This window comes from Capra hircus (assembly GCF_001704415.2).
Source record: "Capra hircus breed San Clemente chromosome X unlocalized genomic scaffold, ASM170441v1, whole genome shotgun sequence".
NCBI classification, from domain to species: domain Eukaryota; kingdom Metazoa; phylum Chordata; class Mammalia; order Artiodactyla; family Bovidae; genus Capra; species Capra hircus.
The window spans coordinates 39,232,658-39,252,717 of NW_017189516.1; the positions used below are offsets into that span (position 1 = coordinate 39,232,658).

General features: G+C 37.4%; 2 protein-coding genes across 2 annotated transcripts in view; both read right to left on the reverse strand.

The window, feature by feature from the left end:
- GK (glycerol kinase) overlaps nucleotides 1-20,060 on the reverse strand; it is a 50,767-nt gene that overhangs the window by 12,543 nt on the left and 18,164 nt on the right. The window contains exons 3-10 of the mRNA XM_018043696.1: nucleotides 12,776-12,860; nucleotides 11,450-11,576; nucleotides 5,036-5,615; nucleotides 4,046-4,124; nucleotides 2,857-2,953; nucleotides 1,994-2,078; nucleotides 782-902; nucleotides 530-673 (exon numbers count right to left, since the gene is read on the reverse strand). Of these exons, the coding sequence (XP_017899185.1) occupies nucleotides 530-673; nucleotides 782-902; nucleotides 1,994-2,078; nucleotides 2,857-2,953; nucleotides 4,046-4,124; nucleotides 5,036-5,615; nucleotides 11,450-11,576; nucleotides 12,776-12,860 (1,318 nt within the window). The remainder of the gene's footprint in view (nucleotides 1-529; nucleotides 674-781; nucleotides 903-1,993; nucleotides 2,079-2,856; nucleotides 2,954-4,045; nucleotides 4,125-5,035; nucleotides 5,616-11,449; nucleotides 11,577-12,775; nucleotides 12,861-20,060) is intronic.
- Nucleotides 4,749-5,602, reverse strand: LOC102169948 (adenylate kinase isoenzyme 6-like). Its single transcript, XM_005700965.3, has one exon. The coding sequence runs from the start codon at nucleotides 5,531-5,533 to the stop codon at nucleotides 5,015-5,017; it is 519 nt and encodes a 172-aa protein (XP_005701022.2). The 5' UTR covers nucleotides 5,534-5,602; the 3' UTR covers nucleotides 4,749-5,014.

Sequence of the window (20,060 nt, forward strand, 5' to 3'; positions counted from 1 at the left end):
TGCAGACACAATGTGGTCTATATATCTCCCTTGTCACTGTCAGCAAAGGTTACACTAACAGGCTATTAATAAAACTGATAATGTGGCAGTGTTATCCTCGTACAAGAAGAGACTATAAACAGTAGAAGTGAATGGTAAAAAAGTGATTATAGAAATTTGTTTTTTTTAAATAGGGAACTATTTCTCTTATTCACATTCATTCAGATATGAAGCCAAATATGTTTAGCAGCTGAATATGAAATTACCTTCACATTTGCAATCTTATTTCATTTCTTGATTTGTGACTAAACCACCAAACTCTCTCTCCCTTTTCACAGTACACCAATCTTCAGTCTTTACGAGTACCCTCACTGAAAAAGGTAACTGTAGAGCACAGGGAACTATACTCAATATTATGTAATAACCTATACGGGAAAAGAATCTGAAAAACATAGTATATATGACTGAATCACTTTGCTGTACTGCTGGAACTAACACAACATTGTGTTAGAAATCAACTCCACTTCAATTAAAAAAATAAATAAAATACCCTCAGCGTTGATCTGAGGTTCAAATCGCTCCATTGTGACAGCCGACAAGTCCTCAGGCTCCAGGCTCCAGACGCCAACCCCTTCTGCAGCCCCTGCAGCCATGGCAGCTCCCAGGGCAGTTGTCTCGGGCATGGATGGCTTCACTGAGGGGAGCGAACAACATCACTCTCTTAGCAGTGACATATGCCTGAAAAATCAGTTCTCCAGAAAAACATGACTATTGGGGTTTGAAGGAATGAGGGCTTACTGACCTACTGGAATATACAGAATGTCTGCTTGTAACTGCATAAGGATTTTGTTGTTGGTCATTCCACCGTCTACCTGCAAATGGCTGAGTGGAATTCCACAGTCGCGGTTCATGGCGTCCAAAATCTGAAAAAAAAAAAAAATGCAATGAACATCATCAAAGTACCACACAGTAATATCCAGAAAATAGTCATCTTCTACTTAAAAACACACAAAAGCTCCCCAAAGCCTACAGAAGAAAAAGATTTCTTCTAGGTCCTCCTTGATTTGGTTACCACCAACCTTTTCTCTGGGGAACTTCCCTGGTGGCTCAGACGGTAAAGCATCTGCCTGCAATGCGGGAGACCTGGGTTCAATCCCTGGGTCAGGAAGATCCCCTGGAGAAGGAAATGGCAACCCACTCCAGTACTCTTGCCTGGAAAATTCCATGGATGGAGAAGCCTGGTGGGCTACAGTCCATGGGGTTGCAAATGGTCAGACACGACTGAGCGACTTCACTTATTCACTTATAACCTTTTCTCTTACCACTCCTCTGCACTCACCTCTATATCCAGGCAAGCCAGACAACTCTATTTTGCACCCTGATTTCCTGCCATGGTGTCTATGTTTGTGCTACTATTCAAATCCTTTACCTAATATGTGTTGCTCAACATCCCCTCAACTGTAAAATGCCCAGTGCCCAGCAGCTAACAGGAACTTAGAGAGTAATGACAGCTGGGAAAAGAAAACAAACTTGCATTTATTACATTACTGTTTAGGCAGGCTTAATTAATTTTTTTTTTCTTTTGGCCTTACTGTACAGCCCATAGGATCTTAGTTCCCTGACCTGGGATGGAACCCAGGCCCACTGCAGTGGAAACATGAAGTCTTAATCACTGGACTGCTAGGGAAAATCCCCAGGCTTAATTTCTGATTATGCTGGGAAGACTGAAGGCAAGAGCAGAAGGGGGCGGCAGAGGATGAGATGGTTGGATGGCATCACTGACTCAATGGACATGAGTTTGAGCAAACTCTGGAGATGGTGAAGGATAGGGAAGCCTGGCGTGCTGCAGTCCATGGGGTCACAAAGAGTCGGACATGACTTAGTGATTGAACAACAAGAATAAGCTTATTAAATTTTCATAAATTTCTGGCATATATAAATATATATATATATATAATTTGTATAGGAATAATAAAGGTGGATTAAGTACAGGAAAAAGGCCCATATTGATTACCTCTCGAGTTTGGAAACAAACAGCTTCTAATGCAGCAAAAGCAATATGGCATTTATTGGTGAACTGAGTGAGCCCACAGATGATCCTAAAAATATACACAAAGATTTTTAAGATTAGAGCAGAATAAATGAGTCATTAATCGGGAATGTTCTAAATATGGAAAGGTTGAATTTGGTACATAGAAGTGTATGGGGGGGGAAAGACATTAAAAAGCCAAAACTGGACACAAACATTAAGTAGCTGGCAAAATCCTTACAGTCTACAATGTTGCATCCAAATATGAAAAAGTTCATGATCTATCTGAATAGATGACAATAATATAAAACCAAATCAATACTCATCTAGATGATGGCCTTTTGATATATAACTTACAGGTGCCTTGATAAAAGATAATAATACTAACATGAATAGGAATATAGCTGGGGCTTATTGTCAGATGACATAACTTCATGGAATTTTTTCTAATATTTATTTATTGATTTGGCTGAACCAGGTCTTGGTTGTGCCAGGTGGGATCTAGAACCCAGGTGCCCTGAACTGGGAGGGAGGGCAGAGTTCCAGCCACTGAGCCACCAGGGAAGTCCCTGGAGTTCTTGTTTATGTCATGCCAAGGGGCACGCAGTGCAGTATCTTAGTTCCTCAACCAGGGATCGAACCCATGCCCCCTGCAGTGGAAGCGTGGAATCCTAGCCACTGGACAGCCAGGGAATTCCCAACTTCTAAAATTATACTTCCCAAGTATAAAAGGTTTTCTCCATACTTCAAAATCATTTGAAAATAGAAAACTATTAACCAATAAGTTCTTAGCTAATATAGTAAATAAATCAAGACTGACAAAAGCATACCTTATTTTCAATTCTTACCCTCTTGCACTAGGCTCCCAATAAGGTGCATACAGCCCCGAAAATGCTGGGACGAAATAGCAGCCATAAGAAGTACCTACTTCTTTAGCAAGTTTTTCTAATGTTGAAAACAAACAGCAAAAACAAAAAAAAAAACACACACACACAAAAATCATTCCAATATATACTACTTCTTTTCAAAAACAAGCACACATGTTTAAAAAATTAGGACAGGACTTTTGGTTTCCTAATATGCAGTACAGCAAAATGTTGCCAATTGTAGCAGAATACGAGGAGCAACAAAAGCAAATTTCTCCACAAAATATAACCCAATCCAAGAACGAAAGGAATTGGATTAGTTTTGTTAAGGTATTGTAGCTCATTTCCACTATTTTTTTTAAAAAATATTTAACTTATTTTCAGATGTGCTGGGTCTTTGTTGCTGTGCACAGGCTTTCTCTAGTTGCAATGAGTGGGAGCTGCTCTCTAGACATGGGGCACAGGTTTCTCATCACAGTGGCTTCTTTTTTTGTGGAGCACAAACTCTAGGGCATGTGGCCTCAGTAGGAGTGGTGTAGGGGCTTAGATGCCCCACGGCATGTGGGATCTTAGTTCCTGGACCAAGGATTGATCCTGTGTCCCCTGCATTGGCAGGCGGATTCTTAACTACTGGACCATCAGGGAAGTCCCCATTTCCACTATTTTTAAGGTTGCTGACTAGCAGATGAAGAAGTGGCCTTCACTGCATTCCTAATCAGAAATGTGTCCCTGATTGTCTCACCTTCAGGTGAAATGAAACAAGCAGAAGGAGAGTGGGTAGGGAGTTCAAAATAATTACCTATCGTTTGAAAATAGCCATAGTAATACTTAAATTACAGGTACTGGAGTTTTAATTCTCACTCTAATAAGAGTTAAAGCTCTTTCTTATCAGATAAATTTAACTGCAGATTCTGGCAATCTTCGGTGTTCAATTTTACACTTGGGTAATTTTTATGCCCTACCGTGCCTATTTATGAATAAGCACCACTAATTATGTCAATTTGTTGTTTTATAAATCTTCACAAAGAGTCTTTTATATATATATCAAACTCATAATAGGGATCCATATAGTTTAATGTCAAATACAGGGCAAAGCATTAACAGACTGCAAGGGTAAAATATTTACAATTTTCATTATTTAGATTCCAGCCCTTTGTTAGAACATACTCACCAATTTCCTCAGAGCTTTTTATAATTCCAAGATTGTCTCTAAGCCAGCGAATAACAGCACCAGCTATAGCTACTGAACCCTATGGGAAATAAGGAATCCAAGAGAGAATATATTAAATATGTTATCAGTATATAAAGTTCTTATTGAGCATATTCTCTGTGTATGATTCTACCAGATGGATACGATTCAAAAATTTCAACTTTGGGACTTCTACAAACGTCATAAACCAGGTCTTTCAATATAAACATGGTTTTATCTAAGTCATTGTAGAAATTTTTCATGAGGCAGAGAAGCAAGCCCTCCAGTAGACCTTGGACCTGTTCCCATAGATGGACATAACTGTGGTGAGCAATCTATTTCTTGTACAATTGTTCTGTTGCTAAATGACAAAGGTATATTATCACCCAGAATACATTCCCATTGTAGCCACAGAGTTATTCGGAAATGTTATGCGAAGAGTTGACTCATTGGGAAAGACTCTGATGCTGGGAGGGATTGGGGGCAGGAGGAGAAGGGGACGACAGAGGATGAGATGGCTGGATGGCATCACGGACTCAATGGACATGAGTCTGAGTGGACTCCGGGAGTTGGTGATGGACAGGGAGGCCTGGCGTGCTGCGATTCATGGGGTCGCAAAGAGTTGGACACGACTGAGCAACTGAGTTGAACTGAACTGAACCCTGAAAGTTTTTTTTTTATTTTATCTTTAACCTGTGTTTTATTTTAAGAGATCATCTTGATTTTCTTCTGTAATAAACTTTTACAGTTTTAACTCTCAATCCTTAATAGTACTATTCATTATATTTGAGTTTAGCTTTCTCATAGAGAAAAAAACCCAAATATAAACGTTTATACTATCCACCTCCTAGTCTAACAGCACAATTTCAATAAGAAAGTTTTATTGATAAGAATAATTTATGTGACATCGGCAGAGAGATGTCAAGAGTGATTGTGCAGTGGCCATTCTTGTTAAGAACTGTGATCTTTGACCCACTGCTCAATCCATTTCAGTATCTGATTGATATTATACTCTAGATCTTCTGGTTTATTGCTCGGCAGTTGATGCACTATTTCTTCCTTGTAGGATGCTACGGCTTCTTCATGAAGAACTTGAAAAATTTCACACTGAACATTATCTTTTAGTTTCTTCTCATTATAACCCCTATTTTCAAGTATTTTGTACAAAATACTGTTATCTGTTTTCAGGGCAAATACTATATGAAACCAGCGTTCAAGGAAGAAATCACAACCATGGTAATCAACAATAACTCCACCTTCACTCATTTGGTTTTCTAGCTCATCAACTACTCTATCTTCATCTAAAATGGGACAGTCATACTCTTCATCATAGCCATCATATAACTGCCCTTCTCGAGCTAAATCACCCACATTAACGTATTTCAGTCCTGATCTTGATGCAAGTTCTTTGCCTAATGTAGTTTTTCCAACCCCTGGTGTACCGGTGAGCAGGATGTTCGGAAGCAACATGGTCCTTGCCGCGCTGGCTCCATACGCCTCTCTCCCTGAAAGTTTTTTAAGCCCGTTTCCCAAAGTAAACAGTATATTAAATCTAGCAACCACACACAAAAATAGTCAGCAAAGAAGGCTAACTGCAAAGTAATTATTCTTAGATAACTAATGAGGACCTAACTGTATAGCACAGGGAACTCTACTCAATGCTCTGTGGTGACCTACATGGGAAGGACATTTTTAAAAGAGTGGCTATTTAGTTCTTTGGCCCATTTTTTGATTGGGTCGTTTATTTTTCTGGAATTGAGCTGCAGAAGTTGCTTGTATATTTTTGAGATTAGTTGTTTGTCAGTTGTTTCATTTGCTATTATTTTCTCCCATTCAGAAGGCTGTCTTTTCACCTTGCTTATATTTTCCTTTGTTGTACAGAAGCTTTTAATTTTAATTAGATCCCATTTGTTTATTTTTGCTTTTATTTCCAGAATTCTGGGAGGTGGATCATAGAGGATCCTGCTGTGATTTATGTCTGAGAGTGTTTTGCCTATGTTCTCCTCTAGGAGTTTTATAGTTTCTGATCTTACATTTAGATCTTTAATCCATTTTGAGTTTATTTTTGTGTGCGGTGTTAGAAAGTGATCTAGTTTCATTCTTTTACAAGTGGTTGACCAGTTTTCCCAGCACCACTTGTTAAAGAGATTGTCTTTACTCCATTGTATATTCTTGCCTCCTTTGTCAAAGATAAGGTGTCCATATGTGTGTGGATTTATCTCTGGGCTTTCTATTTTGTTCCATTGATCTATATGTCTGTCTTTGTGCCAGTACCATACTGTCTTGATGACTGTGGCTTTGTAGTAGAGCCTGAAGTCATAGACATTTCTCCAAAGAAGACATACGGATGGCCAACAAACACATGAAAAGATGCTCAACATCACTCATTATTAGAGAAATGCAAATCAAAACCACAATGAGGTACCACTTCACACCAGTCAGAATGGCTGCGATCCAAAAATCTGCAAGCAATAAATGCTGGAGAGGGTGTGGAGAAAAGGGAACCCTCCTACACTGTTGGTGGGAATGCAAACTAGTACAGCCACTATGGAGAACAGTGTGGAGATTCCTTAAAAAATTGCAAATAGAACTACCTTATGACCCAGCAATCCCACTTCTGGGCATACACACGGAGGAAACCAGAATTGAAAGAGACACATGTACCCCAATGTTCATCGCAGCACTGTTTATAATAGCCAGGACATGGAAACAACCTAGATGTCCATCAGCAGATGAATGGATAAGAAAGCTGTGGTACATATACACAATGGAGTATTACTCAGCCGTTAAAAAGAATTCATTTGAATCAGTTCTGATGAGATGGATGAAACTGGAGCCAATTATACAGAGTGAAGTAAGCCAGAAAGAAAAACACCAATACAGTATACTAACACATATATATGGAATTTAGGAAGATGGCAATGACGACCCTGTATGCAAGACAGGAAAAAAGACACAGATGTGTATAACGGACTTTTGGACTCAGAGGGAGAGGGAGAGGGTGGGATGATTTGGGAGAATGGGAATTCTAACATATATACTGTCATGTAAGAATTGAATCGCCAGTCCATGTCTGACGTAGGGTGCAGCTTGCTTGGGGCAGGTGCATGGGGATGACCCAGAGAGATGTTGTGGGGAGGGAGGTGGGAGGGGGGTTCATGTTTGGGAACGCATGTAAGAATTAAAGATTTTAAAATTAAAAAATAAAAAATAAAAAATAAACTGGAATTGTTTGTAAAAAAAAAAAAAGCATCTTCACATGAGATTTAAATAATTTGGGCATATATTCATTATTCTTCTAAAAAAATTCTTCTTGGCGCTGCTTTTCAAGGCCATGTGCTTTTCCCATTCTTAGTTTTAAAATCTTGGAGGTGCTTTTCCTGCTATCATCCACATCTGGCCTTCTCACCCTTCCATACAACAACATCACTTGGATCATGCTTTTTGATTGGAAAGCATTTTCGATTTGCTCCTTTCAAAATTCTGGTGGGTCAGGAAGGACAAGTAAAAAAAAAAAATAAATAAAAAATAAAAGAGTGGCTATACGTATAACTGATTAACCTTGCTATACAGCAGAAACTAACAGCATTGTAAAGCAATTATACTCCAATAAAAATTAATTTAAAAATAATTATTCTTTATAACAAAATCACCAAGGGATGGAGTGGAGGGGGAATGTATGGCTGTGGCAATAAGGAAGAAAACATACAATTTGTAGTCAGATGAACCGGGTTTAAGCCTGAATTCTATTTTTTAATAGATACGTAATTTTAGGTAAATTAGTTGGGCTTTCCAAGACTATTTATTCGCCTATATAAGGGTAATGACTATAATAATAGTTACCTAAAGAAATTACAAGGAGGCTTAACACAGGAAGTATACAGGAATATACAGGAAAGTTATTACTGAATGTAATTATTAGTTTCACTAGTTAGGTGTTAAAAAAGCATATCAGCCAAATTCCATTGACCGATGTATGGATAAATGTAGTAAACCTACACACTGGAAAATTATTTGACCATGAAAAAACATGAAATTCTGCTACAACATGGGTGAATGTTGAAAACATTATGCTAAATGAAAGATCATATATTGTATAACTCAACTTATATGAAATGTCCACAATACACACATCCATAGGCACAAAGAGTTGATTAGTGCTTGCCTAGGGTTGAGGTGATAAAGTTAGTCTTTGGGGAAATAAAAATGTTCTCAGTTTAGACTGTGGTGATGACTGCAAAACTCTGTGAACATACTAAAAACCACTGAATCATACACTTTAAAAGAGTGAATTGTGTGATATGGGAAGAACATCTCCATAAAGCTGTTTATAAAAAAAAAAAAAGATTCTGAGGCCAAAAGAAGTATTAGCACAAACCACTAGGAGTTCCATAAAAGGTTTTTTGGTTCTGATGTTTCATTCGTACACATTTGTTCATCTTCCGTGGTTTTCTTTTCCATATAGATTATTAATGTAAATTACTTGATAGAGTCGCTCCAAACCAAAACATCAGGTAATATAGTTAAGTATAGGAAACAGAATTTTTTTAATACGTTGCTTGCCTCTCTATCCCCAGTAAATAGAATTGCAAATGGTCATCCCTTCTTGCCATCAGTTTTCAGGATGTAAACAAACTAGACGCTGAACATGTTGCTATTAATACATTCTACCATTCATGGCTGCTATGAGAACAAGTCACTATATTCTACTGAAAAGCTGGCAAAACACCAGTCGCTCTTTTTATACAGTGAATTTTCAGCTATAAAAATTATTTGAGGAACTGATTCGACATCTCTGTGAAGATAGGACCAGATTTTAAAAGTGGGACAATGACAATTTAGCAAACACCTGACAAGGGACCCTAACCCAATGCCTCTCCTCAAAGAATACACTTCCTAAGTTTGATATATTATATACTTAGGTAGGGAGTAGGACTATTAAGGAGAACTAAGTACATTTTTTGCTTTTGGAGACAATTCAACTCTGAAACATCCTTTGGAAGCAAACAATTCAGATATACTAGTTGCCAAAGACTAGAAAACACATAAGATTCTCTAGACCAGTGCTGTTAACAGAAATATAATGTGAGTTGCAGATATAATTTAACTTTTTTAGTTACCATAGTTAAAAAGGTTAGATTAATTATATTTTGTTTAACTCAATATATTAAAAATATTATCATTGCAACATTGAGATATGTTTATATATATATAATTCACTAAGTCTTTGAAATCAGGTATATATTTTCCACTTACAGCACATTTCAATTTGGACTAGCCACATTTCAAGTGTTCAATAGTCAGGTGTGGCTAGTGGCTACCATACTGGACAGCACAGTTCTAGATCTACATGGAAATACAGATGTTCTTTCTCCTTATACACTCAAAAAGACACTGGTCCTACATGGCACCTAACCAAGAAATGTGTATGTTTCCAATGGTTTTAGGTGAGTAAACAACAAATTTTAAAAAGCTATTGAGCTGGAAGTCTAGTGGAGTGGTCTTATGGCTATCAGCTAGTGGAACTTCATATTTTGGGAAATCAAATGTTGGTGTACCTCCTTTCCACTGATGAGGGCAATATGTTACATGCTCAGATAATTTTTTTTCAGAGGAAGCAATGTGGTTGTAATAAAAGGAAAATCAAGATTTTCATTAAAGGTAACTGATTGAGAACATTATTGAGGACATTATTTAAAGCCACTGTCAAGCTTCCAGAAGAAAATTATTTTAAATTTGGCCATCAGGAGTATATAGGAGTGTTCTATTGTTGAACAAAGAAGTAGGTTTAATATGAAAAACACTTATCTGAAATAAGTATATAATTTTGGTATCATGATATCATACTTGGTATAGCTCTTTACAAATTAATAAAAATAAGAGAAACCTCCAAATTCACAAAAGATGTAGTCTTCTGAATCCAAAGGCAAGAGATAAATTGGAAGGTGGTATAATGCTTTGAAGATGGGCAGGGAAAAGTGTACAGGAATGGAAACCTAAAATGATAGATAGAAGGTGACTGTCTAGTTGTAATCAAATAAGTTACTGTCAATTATATCATAAATATAAAGATTCAATACTTCAGCTCATCAACTACAAATATGAATCAACCCTTATTCTAAGTCACGATTCACTGGGAAAGCTACACAGAAGCCTAACTGAGGTTTTCTAAGAAAAACAAAAATATAATAGAAAAGAGAGGGCTTCTCCAGTGGCTCAGTGGTAAAGAATCCACCTGAAATGCCGGAGACATGGGTTCAATCCCTGGGTCGGGAAGATCCCCTAGAGAAGTAAATGGCAACTCACTCCAGTATTCTTGCCTGGGAAAACCAATGGACAGAGAAGCCTAGCAGGCTAAGGTTCATAGGGTTGCAAAGAGTCAGATACAACTGAGTGATTGAGCATGCACAAAGAAAAACATAATAGAAATTAGGGGTAAAAAGAAGTTCAATGATAACTGGACAAGAGAAATAAATTACTAAAAACTAGACAAACAGCCTGGAAAGTGAAAAGCTAAGGAAAAGGCTATGTGAAGATTATATTAAAAATAATCAAGTAGCTCTGATATAATGTCATAGCAGGCAAACATACATTCCCTCAAAAGTTCCTTGAGATGAATGTTACTGCCATGAACAGTATTATAAGGTAGATTATTTCAGGATGTAGGATGTGTCTTACAATGCAATTATGGTTAAAATCAGTACATGTGGAGAAAAATTATGTAAAATTTAGGTTATCCTTAAATTGCTCAAAATCAACCATTAGGCACAGGAAACAGTTTTGTGTATGCTACAGTAATACACAACACTATATAATTTATACTGTACTTAATTTATATATGATTACAAATGCAAAAATCTAAGTACAGCATTTTTAATTGCAAAGAGAAGACAACAGGAGCAGAGAGGTGAATTGGGGAAGCATTTTTGAAATGTAATCTGTATCATTAATACTTTGGTAACCAGTTAGAGAATTAAAATTAAAAGCACTCATTTGTCAGAAAGTATACACCCGTGGCGGATTCATGTTGATGTATGGCAAAGCCAATACAATATTGTAAAGTAATTAGCCTCCAATTAAAATAAATACATTTATATATATATATAAAATATATACATTTATATATATATACATAAAATACATATATATATATATATATATATAAAGAAAGAAAGTATACTTTCTAAGAAAGTACATTAGAAAAGTCCATAAACAATGTTTATAGGCCCCCATGATCCTCAACTCCTGCTATTCATACTCTTCCATGATCCTTTCCCTTTAAGTCAGGTGGGATCTATGACTTTCTTTTAACCAACAGGGCCTCTCAAAGGTGACAGGATGTATGTGGCAATATGTATGTGATTACATTGCATAAGATTATCACACCTGTTTTCTGGACTCTCTCCCCGCCTTGCTGGTGTTAAGTCCTCACATAGGAAGGAACTGCAGGTGGCCTCTAGGAGCTGAGGACAGCCTCTTGCTGATTGCTGGTAAGAAACTGAAACCTCCAGTTCTACAACCACAAGAAACTAAATTTGGTCAATAACCTGAGTGAACCTAGAAACAGACGGAGTCTCAGATGAGACTGCAACCTCAGTCTACACCTTGTGCAATCTCAGTCTAAATCTTGACTGCAGCCCAGTAAGACCCTGAGTAGAAGATCCAGCTAAGCTTTGCACGGAATCCTGACCCATGAAAACTGTAAGATAATAAATGGGTATGGTTTTAAGCTACTTGCATCAGTGGTAGTATTGTTATGCAGCAACAGTTAACTAATAAATAAGGCTTATACCTAAAATGAATATCTGGCTCAAGAGCGATGAAAAACTCCAAAAAAAGAAAAATTTGACACCAAAATCACAAATCACATCAAAGAGATGAGAAAAAGGACATTTAAAGAAAACAATGGGTTGGGGGTGTTAGCCCCTATGGAAGATGGTATGGAGATTCCTTTAAAAACTAGGAATAAAACCATCATATGACCCAGCAATCCCACTCCTAGGTATACGTCCTGAGTAAACTAAAACTGAAAAGGACACACATATCCCATTGTTCATTGTAGCACTATTTACAATAGCTAGAACATGGAAGCAACTTAGATATCCATTGACAGATGAATGGATAAAGAAGTTATGGTACATATACACAATGGAATATTACTCAGCCATAAAAAGGAACACATTTGAGTCAGTTTTAATGAGATGGATGAACCTAGAGCCTATTATACAGAGTGAAGTAAGTCAGAAAGAGAAAGATAAATATCATATACTAACACATATACATATGGAATCTAGACAGATGGTCTTGAAGCATTTATTTGCAAGGCAATAATGGAGAAACAGACATAGAGAACAGACTTATGGACACGGGGAGAGGGGAGGAGAGGGTGAGATGTATGGAGAGAGTAACATGGAAACTTATAGATAGCCAATGGGAATTTGCTATATGTCTCATAGAACTCAAACAGGGGCTCTGTGTCAACCTAGAGGGGTGGGAAGGGGAAGGAGATGGGAGGGTGGTTCAAGAGGGAGGGGACATATGTACACCTATGGCTGATTCATGTTGAGGTTTAACAGAAAACAAAATTCGGTAAAGCAATTATCCTTAATAAATTAAAAAAACACAATGGGGGTGTTATAAGGAATCCTCTTTGGAGCTCATGTTTAAATAGGCAAAAATGGCATAATATAGGATTTGGTATATAAACAATACCTGTTGAGTGTCTACTATATGCCAGACTCTGGGATAGAGTGGTGAACAAGACAGGTAAGTCTTCTGACTGCAGGGAACTTATATCCTAGTGACAAAATACAGAACATGGAAGTCTCAAACCCATAGTATGCTCAAGTTCATAATCAGATCAAAGCTCCCCAAGAGCATTTTGTTTTGGGAAATAACATTTAGAAAAAGAAGATGAATGAGGAAGGGAGAAGCACAGCTTGGGGAAGATGGCACACAGATGGCAGAGGGAAGGCAGAACTACTCACTCTATTTTGGTAATTCTTGCTCAATTTTGTTTCAGCATCTTCCACCACTAAGGAAAATTTCCAACTAGCAATAGTAGGACAAATTTAAGCAGTTTAATATGAGCTTAAAGTCTCAAAACAACTGAAGGATCATGTGTCCCACTTCCTTTTTACTAACAATGAAATAGGGACCCAGAGATATTAACATTCTTAGTGATAAAATCCTATCAACAGAGATGGTTGAGTTTGCACTTTAAAAAATCACCTGTGTCCGTAACAGAGGATAACAGGCAAAATATAAAAAGAGAAAAACAAAACAACACATGATAACTCAAGAAGAAAATAGCATCAATGTGGACAGAAACAGAAATGCACAGCCAAATAGGGTTTGAGGCCACAGGCATGAAGGATTCTGGTTCATGGTTCTGTATGTGTCAGGCAGCAGGAGGGGCTGGAACTGACTCTTGCAGAGGCAAAGAATTCAGAGTGCTTCATGTAAGACCAGGAAGTGTCAGTGCTTGAAGCCAGGGGCTCGGTGGTGCTCTCCTGCTTGTGTAGGGGTGTTGGAAAACAAGCAGTTGTCTACCTGCTGACTCAGGCTATTGGCTTAATGGAAAATGAGACCAGAAGGGAAAATTTCAAAATACATGAAGAAATTCAGTATTAAAACATCAGACATAGTGTTCAGAAAACAGAACACCTACATGCAAAAGAATCAAACCAGACTACTTTCCCACACCATATATGAAAATAAGCTCCAAACAGATTTAAAATTTAAATGCAAGATCTGAAAGTATAAAACTTCTAGAAGAAAACACAGGCTGTATGCTCTTTGACCTCAGCAATATTCTTTTTGTACTGTCTTCTCAGGCGAGGGAAACAAAAGCAAAAATAAACTAAAAAGCTTTTGCACAATGAAGGAAGCTATCGACAAAATGAAAAGGCAGCCCACTGAATGGGAGAGAATATTTGCAAATGGGGTTAGTATACAAAATATACAAAGAACTCATATACCTCAATGTCAAAAACTATCTGATTAAAACATTGACAGAGGACCTAAATAGACATTTTTCCAAAGAAGACATATAGATAGTAAATAGCCCCATGGAAAGGTGCTCAACATCATGAATCATCAGGGAAATGAAAATCAAAATCACAATGCAATCTCCTCACACCTGTCATAATGGCTATTATCAATAAGACAAGAAATAACAAGCGTTGTGAAGGATATGGGGAAAAGGGAACCCTTGAGCCCTGGTGTCCACTTCTGAGTAATTTTTCAAAGAAAACAAAAACACTAGTTAGAAAAGATATATGCACCAGCACGTTCATTGCAGCATTATTTACAATAGCCAAGATATGAAAGCAACCTGAATATCTCTCGATAGATGAATACAATGGATAATTTTATAATATATAATGGAATATTACTCAGCCATAAAAAGGGGTGACATCTCGTGATCTGTGAAAATATGGGTGGACCTAGAGGGTACTTGCTAAGTGAAATAAGTCAGAGAAAGAAAATATAGCATGGTATCACTTGTATGTGGAATCCAAAAAATAAAACAAATGAACAAACAAAATAGAAATAGGCTCACAGAAACAGAGAACAAAATGTTGGTTGCCAGAGGGGAAGAGGGTAGGAGGATGAGTGAAAGAGATGAGGGAGATTAAGAGGTACAAGCTTCCAGTCATAAAATAAACAAGGCGTGGGACATCCCTGGTGGTCCAGTGGTTAAGACTCCATGCTTCTAGTGCAGGGGGTATAGGTTTGATCCCTGATTGAGAAGCTAAGATCCCACAAGTGGTGTGGCCAATAAATAAATTAATTAAAAAATAAACAATCACAGGGATATAATATACAGCACTGGGAATATAGTCAATATATTATAATAATTTTGCATGGTGACAGACGCTAACTAGACTTATTGTGGTGATCATTTTGTAATGTATAAAAATACTGAGTCACTATGTTGTACACTTAAAACTAAGTTAAGTGTAAATTAATTATACTTCTATTAAAATTTTATTAAATTAAAATATATAGACTTTTAGTAAATTAGATATTACTGCACATCATATGCTAGCTTAGAAGCATCACTTCTAGTAAAAATGTATGGAAGGGGAAGAAATGACATCAGTCAACAAAACAACAGTTGGAACAGAATTCATTCCAGTCTGAGAAGTAAGTCTTTAAAATAAGTATGTGCTAAATATATTCAAAGGAGTGCATTAGAAGACTTCCCTGGTGGTCCAGGTTAGGACTCTGAGCTTCCACTGCAGGGGTACAGGTTCAATTCCTGGTTGGGAAACTAAGATCCCGCATGCCATGTAGCATGGCCAAAAAAGAAAAAAAGAAACAAAAGCCAAAGAGGTAAATTAAGGTATGATTTCCACAAAAATAAAATGAATTACAAACCAAAAGAAAGAGGGAAATAAAACAAAATCAGGTGAAAACTAACCAATTAAAGATTCTAGAAATGAAAGTACTGAGTGAGATTTAAAAAGGTAGTAGTTGAGATAAACCATAGAACAGACAAGAGAGAACAGGTAAATTATTGTTCTTATACACTGCTGGTGGTATTACATATGGTAATGAAAAAGAATGAAATAATAGTGGTGAATCTCACAAAGTGAATGTTGAGTGAAAGGGACCAAAGTTTGCATACTGTATTACTCAGTCTCACTCTTTTGTATTATTAACATATAAACTATGAAAAACATGCAAAACTAACTCTGGTGTTCAGGGTTGCACATTTAAGTGTTAGAACTATAAAGAAAATAAGAAAGTGGCTATAATAAAAAGCCAAGGCAGTGTTACCTTAGGGGAAAGGAAAGAAGCTGTGATTGGGAGTGGCACATAGTGGGTTCCTGGCAGTTCTCTGTTTTTTGACCCGGGTGAGGTTACATGGGTCTTCATCTTTAATATTTCTTTTTTCTAGCTGCACAGCATATGAAAACTTAGTTCCCTGACCAGGGATCAAACCCAAGCCCCTTGCAGTTAAAGTGTGGAGTCTTAATCACTGGACTGCCAGGGAAGTCCCACATGGGTCTTCTTTAATAATAACATGTTGAGCTGTACATTGATGGTTTATGTATTTTTCTCTACATGTTTTACATTTCACAATTAAAATGTTTTTGTTTTGTTTGTTTTAAAGAGAAAATTTTGAAATGTAGATACTGAGAAACTCACCAGGGATAAAGCACAGAGAAACAAAGAGATTAAAAACATATAAAATGGCAGTTAAGAGACATGGAGGGTGGGTTGGAAAGTTCCAATAACCAGACAATAGCAAATCTAGAAGAGGATGGAGGCAATGGTAGAGAAGCAATATTTGAAGAGATAATTGCTGAGAATGTATCAGAACTGAAGACAGACTTGTATCCAAGTACCTAACAGAATAAGTAAAAATAAATCTAAACTAAGGCATATCATAGTAAAACTATGGAATGTCAATGATAAGGATATGAAGTTTAAAAACTTTTATATCAGGGCAGCCAAGGTCTGATTGGCAGCAAAAAAAATGGCCAAAAGGGACGTAGCTACAAAAACTGAGATTTTTTTATATCCACTCCAGAGAGAGGGCACAATAAAGAGAAACCTATAAAGAATAGGCTTACTACCCCAGATTCTATGAACTTTCAAAGGTTGTCCCTCAGCAAGAAAATCCTGGGGGTGGTGAATGGGGACATAAAAGGTCTGGGACCAAAGAAATGATACTGGACACAGAAACTGATAAATACGTCAATTAATATGATTTATGATTGACTGAAAATAGTATCAATTACTGTATGTTTAAGAAAAGGGGGAAATGAAAATTGTAAATTCCATAACATGACTGCTGATGGAGGTGGTAAGTATAAAGCATTCAAGGTCCTCATCGTGGTTGGATGGTTATTAAAAATATTAAACAATTATAAACACTCTTGGAAAAATATATAACTATTATTTTGAAAGTACTACTAAAAAACCCTCAAACAACAATTAGAAATGCCTTATCTTGCTTCCTAGTCAGCAGAGGCATAATGAAAGAAGACTAAAATCTAAGAGGGGTAGGCATAGTTTCTGTTTTCAAAGAGGGTACACTTAAAAAAATTTTATTTATTTATTTATTTTGGCCTCACCAGGTGGCTTGTGGGATCTTTGTTCCCTGACCAGGGATTAAAACTCTGCCCCTGGCAGTGAAAGCATGGAGTCCCAACCACTGGACCACCAGGGAATTCCCCACAGAGAGTACTTTTGAAAGTAAAGAAAGTTACTTTTTGACACCTCAGATTGCAAAGCCTAGCCAAAGTCTGTCAAATTACAGAAACGAGTATTAAATACCTGCTTTATAAGCACTTTCCCCCAAAATGAAGCAGGGCAACTAGGTGGAATTTGCATGAATTCACTGAGAAAAAGTTATACCAACCTGGCTTGATTCTCTGCATTCCTTTTTGATTTTAAAAAAAAATTTTACAAAATTTTTGTGAAAAGAATTAGAAAACATGGAAAAGAAATTGTGTTGTTAACAAACTAGTGTGTGTGGTGTTATGGCTGAGGCTGCTAGGTTAGCAGAAGGGTGTGACATATGGGGATGCAGGGAGACGAACACTAGATTGAGGAGACTGAAGCCCCCTCTCTCGTCATGGATTCTCCAGGCAAAAATACTGGAGTGGGTTGCCATGTCCTTCTCCAGGGTATCTTCCCAACCCAGGGATCGAATACACATCTCTTGCATTGGCAGGCAGATTCTTTATCCGTGAGCCATCAGGGAAGCCATATGTTGCATTAGTAGGCAGGAAAACAACATGAATCTCACTGTAGATCTCCATCAGAGCTCTTGTGTGACCAGATACATTGTCAGTTCCCTTCATATTTTGAAGGGAATCCTCTTCTGAGCATTATGTTTCCACAGCTGGTTTAAAATATTCAGCACTTCATGTTGTGAACAGATTGTGCTGTCATCTAAGCTTTCTTGTTTCATTTATAGAGCACAGACAGCGTAGATTTACTGTAATTCTTAAGGACCCTTAGGTAAATAAACACTGGCTTCACTTAAGGTACCCAGCTACATTAGCCCCTAACAAGAGGGACAGCCTGTTCTCTGAAGCTTTGAAGTTAGACATTGACTTCTTCTCTCCAGCTGTGAACGTGCTCCGATGTCTTTCCTTCCAATATAAGGCTATTTCATCTACATTGAAAATGTGTTGTTTAGTAGCCACCTTCATTAATGGTCTTAGCTAGATCTCTGAATAACTTGCTGTGGCTTCTACATCACCACTTGCTGCTTCACCTTGCACTTTTATGTTACAGAGAAATTTTTTTCCTTAAACTACATGAACCAACCTCTGCTAGCTCCAGATTTTTCTTGAAGCTTCTCTCCCTCTCCGCGCCTTCATAAATTAAAGAGAGTTAGGCGCTTGCTCTGGCTTAGGGGAATGTTGTGGTTCATTTGATCTCCTATCCAGATCACTCAGACTTGCTCCATATCCATAAAGTTGTTTCATTTCTTTATCATTCGTGTGTTCACTGGAATAGCACTTTTACTTTACTTCAGGTTTTCCTTTGCATTCACAACTTGGCTAACCATTTGGTGCCAGAGGCCTAGCTTTCAGCCTGTCTCAGCTTTAGATATTATTTCATCATTAGTTTAATTATTTCTATTGAGTTTTTTGTTTTAAAGTGAGACATGGGACACTTCTTTCACTTGAGCATTTAGAGGTCATTGTAAGGTTATTAATTCACTAATTTCAATATTGTTACATTCGGGGAATAGGGAGGTCTGAGGAGAAGTAGAGAAATGGGGAATGGCCAGTCGGTGAAGCTGTTAGAACTATACATTTATAAGTTGCTGTCTTATATAGGAACAATTTGTGGCACCCCAGAACAATTACAGTAGTAACACCGAAAATCACTAATCACAGATCACCTTAACAAATATAATAATAAAATTTGAAATATTCTAGAATTACCAAAATGTGACACAGAGATACAAAGTGAGCAAATGTTAGAAAAATGGTACCAGTAGACTTGCTCTGTGCAGGGTTGCCACAAACCTTCAGTTTGTGGGGGAAACAACAAACAAACACTATATCTAGTATCTGGGAAGCACAGTAAAATGAGGTATTCCTGGGCTTCCCTGGTTGTCCAGTGGTTAAGACTCCAAGCTCCAATGCCGGAGGCCAGGTTTAATCTCTGGTCAGGGAACTAGATCCCACATGCTGCAGGCTAAGACCCTGTGCAGCCAACAATATAGTGTTTAAAAAATAATAAAATGAATATGCCCACTGTGGGATTTGTGGCCTCCATGACCATAAACACTGTTTCTGCTACTCTAGCCTGAGAGTTCATTCATTTAGTCTAATCATCCACATCATATCATTGGCTCCAAGAGCATATATTAAAATATCTAGCTCTTTTTGAATGAATTATCAAGCCACGTCTATGCCATTTTATATTGCAGAAGAGCGATCGTTTTTTGATTTTTTTTGTTTCTTCTCTATTAAATTTCATGATAGTGATTTTTCAGCCATTCTGACACAAGTCTGAATGCTTTTCATTCTTACCTTACTCTTCCAGTTTTGTCTTTTCTGGAGACTTAACACATTAGCTTTATGATTTTTTTAAATTTATTTATTTTAATTGAGGATAAGTGACTTTACACTGTGATGGGTTTTGCCATACATCACTATGAATCAGCCATAGGTATACATGCATCTCCTCCATCCTGAACCCACCTCCTTCCCCACTGTATCCTCCCGTGTTGTCACAGAGCACCAGCATATATATTACCATATGATTTTGTTTTGATTCATGTAATTTTTTTTAGTTTCATAGAATTTTAAAGCTGAGGGAAGCCAGTGGATTAGATGACAACAGGCTTCGCTACACCCTGCTATCCCTTGTTTCATGTGTGAAGAAGGCAAGTGAAACTGGAGTCATTTGGCCAAGGTAGTTTGATGCAAATCCACATTATTGGACATCAGAGTCTAGATGCCTGGGCTGCCCCACTGGACCATCTCTTTCCTTATATATCTGAATAGTCAGG